This window comes from Macaca mulatta, chromosome 16, assembly GCF_049350105.2.
Source record: "Macaca mulatta isolate MMU2019108-1 chromosome 16, T2T-MMU8v2.0, whole genome shotgun sequence".
Lineage (NCBI taxonomy): Eukaryota > Metazoa > Chordata > Mammalia > Primates > Cercopithecidae > Macaca > Macaca mulatta.
The window spans coordinates 65,212,586-65,220,731 of record NC_133421.1 but is presented as its reverse complement, the minus strand read 5'-3'; the positions used below and the strand labels follow the sequence as shown (position 1 = coordinate 65,220,731).

General features: G+C 37.2%; 1 protein-coding gene across 1 annotated transcript; it reads right to left on the bottom strand.

The window, feature by feature from the left end:
* Positions 1-2,597: 2,597 nt before the first annotated feature.
* On the bottom strand, positions 2,598-3,465 carry KRT10-AS1 (KRT10 antisense RNA 1; the record flags this gene model as incomplete). Its single annotated transcript, XM_015119653.3, is given in 3 exon segments — positions 2,598-2,833; positions 2,835-3,228; positions 3,231-3,465. Coding segments are annotated over 3 exon segments (798 nt in total), but the record flags the coding sequence as incomplete, so codon positions are not given.
* Between the last annotated feature and the right edge of the window lie 4,681 nt (positions 3,466-8,146).

Genomic DNA, 8,146 nt, shown 5'->3' with positions numbered 1-8,146 from the left:
CAAGTTACATTGCCTGGAAAATGCCAGTGCTGACCTTGCACTCAAAATAAAAAGAAGGCATGGGAATTTGGGGGAAAAAAATTGATGGTCAACCTCGAGACTACAGCAAATATTACAACACTATCAAGTACCTTAAAACTCAGTTGTCTTAAATGTAGAAAATACAACCCTTTCTCCTGGCCAACATATATTGTATCTCATGCATCTAATGTCGAGAAAAATGTCTAATGTGCATAAAAATTAATATGAAATGGCTCAACATTCATTTGAAAAACATTCTTCTGTATTTCAGAGGCTCTAAAACAATGTATTTAGCTGAAAAGTTCTGTAATAGTCCCAGAAAAATTTAAATTTACTGTTTATCTAATTTATATTTATACAAATATAATTTTTTGAGACAAGGTCTTGCTCTGTTGCCCTGGCTGGAGCATAGTGGCACGATCATAGCAGCCTCACCCTCCCAGGCTTGAACAATCTTCCCATGTCAGCCTTCCAAGGAGGGACTACAGACATGTGCCACCATTCCCAGCTAAATTTCTTTTCTGTAGAGATGGGGTCTCACTATATTGTTTAAGCTGATCTCAAACTCCTGGACTCAAGTGATCCTCCAGCCTCAGCTTCTCAAAGTGCTGGGACTACAGGCATGAGCCGCCATGACTAGTACAAATATAATTATGATTGACAAACTTATAATTGTTGAAATCCGTGAAGCATATAATCTGGACCTAAAGGCACCCAACATATTTTGTTGAATTATATGTTTCCTTTTCCTCCCTTGAAGGTAACAAATGTTACTTTGGAAAATGCCAACATTCCGCATTAGATCCACAATGCTAGGCTCACTGTGGATGACTTCAAGCTTAAGTAAGTTCAGAAACCATGTAAAGAACTGATTTAAAAAAAAAAAAAAAAAAAACCAACTCCCCGATTCACCACTTTTAAACAGTTACTACAAAACTTACAATATCATTATTTCATATTATTAAACATCTCAACATAAAACAATCTCTTTTATGTTTAAATTACAATAGTGGTCATAGGCTAGCAATGCGAAAACTCCCAGGCTAGAGATTTGAAATCTCACATATGGTGTATGACTCTCCAACCCATAGGTCAGAGACTGATTTTTATAGAACTGCAGGAGGTCCCCTCTACTGTACTTGAATTTTTTTTTTAACTGGGGAGACACAGTCCTTGTAAAACAAAGGTGCATTCGCCTGTACATGAAAAGGAGCTTGCTTCCTTTCCTAGTCAAAGAGCAGACGGGAGATTTTCACTCTTTCATAGCTTTAATAATGTTATTCTTACCATATACTGAACACTGATGCTGTGCTAAGCACTTTTGTACATTAACTCAATTCTCATAATATTCCCATTTTAGCCGAGCGCGGTGGCTCATGCCTGTAATCCCAGCACTTTTTGGGAGGCTGAGGCAGGTGGGTCACTTGAGGTCAGGAGTTCGAGACCAGCCTGGCCAACATGGTAAAACACCGTCTCTACTAAAAATACAAAAATTAGCCAGGCATGGTGATGCACACTTGTAATCCCAGCTACTTGGGAGGCTGAGGCGGGACGATCGCTTGAACCTGGGAGGCGGAGATTACGGTGAGCCAAGATCACGCCACTGTACTCCAGCCTGAGTAACACAGCAAGACTCGGTCTCAAAAAAATAAAATAAAATAAATAAAAATAAATTCCCATTTTAATGATGAGAAGACACAGGTTCAGAGAATTAATTTGCCCAAGGTGATAGCTGAACATGGCAGAGGTGCAATTTGAACCCATGTCTTCACACCCCAGTGCTGTGCTCTTTAAGCTCCACTATGTGGGACATCTTATTACCACTGGATGAGGAGACCTCCATCTAAGCTGTATTGATTCTTCTAATTGGGCTCTGTTCAGATACCAGAGTAAAGCTGTCCTTTATCAGTGTGTTGAGGCTGATAGCAACGGCCTGCAAAGTGTCTTGGATGAGTTGACTTTGAACAAGACTAACCTAGAGTTGCAAATGGAAAGCCAGATGGAGGAGCTGAATTACCTCAGAAACAATCATGAAGAGGAGGGAACTACACAAAATGAATTTAAAGTTTCAGTATGTCAATACCTGCCAAGATAGGGTGGTGGCGGCTATCATTGTAAGAGACATTCTTTTCATAAAACACAGGTAAAGTAACATAGACTGTAAGGCAAAACTTGCCTCTCACGATGACAGTGAAAATCAAATAAATTACTTGTATTAAAATATTTTGTAAAAATTAAAAAATTATTCGTTTATATTGATCCCAAATATGTTTATAATAGGGTTGCCAGATAAAAACACAGAACTCTCAGTTTAAATTATAATTTCAGGTAAACAACGAATAATATAACAGATACGTCCCAAATATTGCATGGAATATAGTTATACTAAAAAAAGTATTCAATGTTTATCTGAAATTCAAATTTAATTGGCATTCTGTATTTTATTTGCTAAATCTAGTAACACTATTTTGTTGTCTCCTAGAAATTTCTTTGAAACCTTAAAAAAGATTTCTAAACTCTACATTTTCAGTTTTAAATTTTTAATTTCTTTAAATAATCATATTCCAGATGCAAGATCAAGTAACCTGTGGCATTTTATTTTATTTTGGATCAGGAGACGAAGGGTGACAATGATAAGGTACCTTATGTTGAGGTAAACATAGAAAACAAACGGCCCCAGGTGTGGACCTGACTGTCCTGCTGAACCAGACAAGAGAGTAATATGAGGCTTTGCCACAACAAAGCCACAGAAAGGCTAAGGCCTGGTTTAATGTAAGGTAAGCCTATCACCACCAAAACAAAACAAAACAATACCCAATATTAAGCAGAAGCCATGAATACTAGTATAAGTATTTATATTTTTATTCCACTCTAACACCTCAGAGTAAAGAACTGATGGGCAGGCCTCGGCTTCTGCTGACAACTGCCAACCGGCATGAGATTGCTGAGCTGAGGTGGACTCTCCAGACACTGGAACTGGAACTCCAGGCCCAGTGGCCTCTGGTAAGAATGCTGCAACGTGAGATCCTTGAGATAGATTGACTTGTTGAAGATGAAGAGAAAACTGAGAGCCTCCGGTACAGTTGTTGAAGAGCAACCACCAGCCAACACCAACAAGACAAGGAAGAAGAAGTCCTTCTCTCAACCGACGTCCGGAAGCACGAAGAAGACTCCCAAGACAGCGAAGAAAGGAAAACAACTTGAGGAGAGCCAGGAAGAAAAATGCTCCACAAAAATACGTGGCTTTAAGAAGACTTGAGGAAGGGAGCAGGCCAACACCCTCTGACCACAGTGACCAGCTGAATGAGGAGCTCCAACAGAATGAGCTGCAGCCAGAGCAACAGAGTGAGGGACACAGCCGGAGCAACAGAGTTAGGGGACACAGCCGGAGCAACAGAGTTAGGGGACACAGCCGGAACAACAGAGGGGGAGGATGCCACCATTTCAACTCTCTCCCTGAGCAGCGAGTAATTTCACGGCAAGCCCAGAGACCTAGGATCCATCTGAGAAGTCTGTAGAGGTCTGACCCAGACAACTCAACAACAGGGTACGCCCCATGGTGATGAAAATAAAATGAATCTGTTGTAAAAGGAAAAAACAAAAAAAGTTACAACGTGTTGCTTTGAAATTCAACAGTATATTCACACGTGACATGTCTGGTCACAGATGTCTCAAAACATTTTGTATCTCCACAGTACACTGTTTGCCCTGTAAAATTTAAAAGCAATTCTTTAATTTTAAACTATAGAAGCACAGTAAATTAGGATAAGAAAGAAAGACACAATACCAGGAGTAAATATACTTACATGGTTTCTTTAAAATTACAGATTAAGTTCTATGTGGTACTAGTTTACAGCATTCTGCACTATTCTTCTACATTGCAATTTTTGATGAGTCGTCTTTACTTTTATTTTCCATTCCTTTCCTCTTTTATTTTTTTTTAATTTTATGGATAAATAGTAGTTTTATATATATATATAATATATATATAATATATAATATATATTATATATTATATATTATATATTTATATATATATTTATATATATAATATTATATATATAATATTATATATATATAATATATATTATATATATAATATATATTATATATATATAAAAATATATATATATATATGGGGTACATGTGATATTTTGATATAAGCATACAATGTGTAATGATCAAATCAGGATAATGGGGATATTCATTACCTCAAACACTTATTTCTTTGTGTTAGGAACATTCTAATTTCACGCTAGTTATTCAGAATATACAGTGAATTTCTGTTAACTATAGTCACTCTATTGTGCTACTGAACACTAGATCTTATTCCTTCTAATTGTAATTTTGTACCCCATCAACCAACCCCTTTTTATCCCCTGCTCTCTCTCACCCACCTCCCTACTGTCCTCCTAGCCTCTCTGGTAACCATTATACTACTCTTTATCTCGATGAGATCAACTTTTGTAGCTCCCACATATGAGTGAGAACATGTGATACTTCTTTTTAATCTAGTTTGACAGAAACTGAAAGTAACCACTGTTACAGTATGTTACCCCAATATAGCTTGTGGAGTCTTCATCCCTGGAGAGTTTTGAGACGGAAGGAAGTAAACAGGGGAGGGAGGAAAGTAGGAAATTCTAACTAGACCAAATTTAGCATTTATATTCCAGATGCCAAGAAAAAAAAAAAATGCAACATCTTATAGCTCTGCAAATATGCACTCATTTATATCTAAGCTTTAGACTAGAAAATTCTAACTAGCTCCACATTTCAATCAAAATTATCAATATGGAAAATATTTGGAGAGACAGCAAAAAGCTTAATAGTTTTTGAATGTATATAAGTTGGAAACTTTCAAAGCACAGAACCCCTCCATGTCACAGTTTACTACTAAATTAATTCAGATACACACCTTGCATTCACCGTTGTATTCCTCAAGACTTAGAGTTAAAAACCCGATGAAAAGTGGTTAATCTCCATAATGGGTGTTAGCGCCATCTGAAAAAGCCAGCATTATAAAAGCATTAATGTTTCAATTATGCATGGTGGCTAACTGCTGTGATTTGTTATTTTTAATGACTGGTCTGCCAAAGAGTTAGGAATCTCCATAAACCCATGCCAGACAGACCCTCAAGAAGTTAGGGCAGAGTCTCACCTGGGAACAGACAAGGCCTACAAGTCTGATCTCTTCCAGGGCAGAACATCTTGCCTCATTAGTTCTTTTTCTTTTCAAATTAGTCTATTTTTTCATCACAAAAGGAATGATAAGGAAGGCTTGTCTAGTCTGAAAAAGAAACTAAAATCCCTTATGTTCTTGTTAATTTTCCAAGTCACATGACCGAAAAATACAATTTTAGCTCATTTCAAAAGAGTTTTAGAAGTTACTCATTGTTTAAGCCAGCAACAGTGTGTTTAAAAAAAGAAAAAACAGTTAATCATTGTGTTTTTAAAAAGCTCTGAAGATAGGTCTGTGTTCAAATCCCACCAAAGTCCCTTTATTGAATAGTTTTGGGCATGCTAAATTTTAACTAATTTCTTTTCTTTTTTGAGGGGGTTTGTGGGGAAAAGGGTCTCGCTGTGTCACCCAGGCTGGAGTGCAGTGGTGCAATCACAGCTCACTACAACTTTGACCTTTCCGGCTCAGGGGATCCTTCCACCTCACCCTCTTGAGTAGCTGGACCCACAGGCACGTGCCATCACACCAGGCTTTGTGTGTGTGTATGTGCGTTTTGTAGAGACGGGGCTTCGCCACGTTGCCCAGGCTGGTTTCAAACTCCTGGACTCATGCGAATCCTCCTGCCTTGGCTTCCCAAAGTGACGGAACTACAGGCGTGAGCCACTGCACCTGGCCAACTAATTTTAGTTAAAATAAAACTTCTGGCCAGGCATGGGGGCTCACGTCTATAATCCCAGCACTTTGGGAGGCTGAGGCGGGTGGATCACCTCAGGTCAGGAGTTTGAGACCAGCCTGACCAACATGAAGAAACCTTGTCTCTACTAAAAATACAAAATTAGCAGGGCATGGTGGCGCATGCCTGTAATCTTAGCTACTCAGGAGGCTGAGGCAGGAGAATCCCTTGAACCTGGGTGGCTGAGGTTGTGGTGAGCCAAGATTGCGTCACTGCACTCCAGCCTGGGCAACAAGAACGAAACGCCGTCTCAAAAAAAATAAATAAAATAAAATAAAATTTCCCTCATAAAGTTGCCAACAGGATTTGATGAGACAAAAATGCAAGTAAAGTTTAGGACAGGCCTTGGAACATAAAAAAGTCTCAACAAGCTCTATCAACTCTATCTTAGGACTGACTTTGCAAATGCTATTTGCATAGTTGTTTAATAAGTTTAACACAAGACATCAAAAGTTCTTTGGGCATTATCAATCGTCAGCCTTGTGAAAGAAGCCACAGACTGGTTACGGTACATTTTCTCTGTTACTATTGTGTGTTACATTTAAATAATTATTTAAATCTATTCCTCTACCATTCTTACAACTCCCTTACCAAAAAAAAAAAAAGTGATTCAAAGACAGAGGTCCATTTATTATGAAATTGACTAGTTGTCTGAGTCCATAAGGTCAAGTACTTTTTAAAAACCTTTAAAATTAGGAAATTAATTTGACTCCCTAAGACTTTTTCCTTCAAATTTAAGCACATTACATATACTCACTTAAAACCACTAGAATGGGGGATTACTGCTTTCACTGTAAATGTTAACCTCTGTATGTACCATTTCTAATCCAAAACTTTCTCTGTCCAGACTCTCTAAGAAAAAATTATGAAGTTATACCCAATTATAATGTTATTTTCTCTCATATCCAGCCATCCTTGAAATGACCAATTGGATAAGCAACCACAACTGGACCTAAAGGAATTTTCTTAGATTTATGAGGGGGAGAAAATAGCCACTGAATTTTGGACAATGTTCAGTTTCAATATTTTAAAATTGGAGTCTGTAGAGAATTGTTTGTTTGGTACTTTCGGCTTCACTATTTTTTATGAAAACTAAAAGGGATATTATGTTTCTATTTTATGTTCTATGTTAATTAATTCTCCTCCTAATGCAGCTAACTCATAGTGAGCAATTCTCTTTTACAAAATGAAATTAATTTACCTGAAAAGAAATTTATGACATACTAATGAAATTTAAAAGCTAAGCTGTGTTATAATCCTTAAATTACAACATACTCTTAGGCTAGCTAGCCAGAAACCCAACTAGAATTGTCAATTCTCCTAATATAAAAAAATTCAAAATTTTTACCTTTGTATAGATCCATGGTAACTGTATTATTCAGGGGGAACAAGAGAGATTTCAATACAGGCAACAATGCATAATCACACCCAGATAAAAGGGGTACCTATCACCTCAAGCATTTATCATTTATTTGTGTTACAAACATTCTAATAATATTCTTTTAATTTAAAATGTACAATAAATTATTGTGACTATAATCACCCTATTGTGCTATCAAATACTAGATTATATTTGTTCTATCTAATTATATTTTTATACCCATTAACCATCCCCACTTCCCAGCCCCCTCACCCTATACTACTCTTCCCAGCCTCCGGTAACCATTATTCTACTCTCTACCTCTATGAGAGTTCAATTGTTCTCATTTTTAGCTCCCACAAATGAGAAGTTTATCTTTCTATGCCTGGTTTATCTCACTTAACATACTGTCCTCCAGGTCCAGTCAAGTTGTTGCAATAGCAGGATCTCATTCTTTTTTATGGCTGAATAGTACTCCATTAAGTATATGTACCACATTTTCTTTATCAATCCGTCTGTTGATGGACACTTAGGTTGTTTCCAAATCTTGGCTATTGTGAGTAGTATTGCAAAAAAAAAAATGAGAGTACAGATGTCTCACTGATATACTGATTTCCATGATTTTGGGTATATATCTAGCAGTGGGACTGCTAGATCATACAGTTCTATTTTTAGCTTTTTGAGGAACCTCCATACTGTTCTCCATAGTGGCTGTACTAATTTACATTCTCAAGAAAAGTGTACGAGGGGGTTCCCTTTTCTCCATATCCTCACTAGCATTCATTATTGCCTTTCTTTTGGATAAAAGCCATTTTAAGTGGGATGAGATATACAACAAATTAGTGTGACTGTA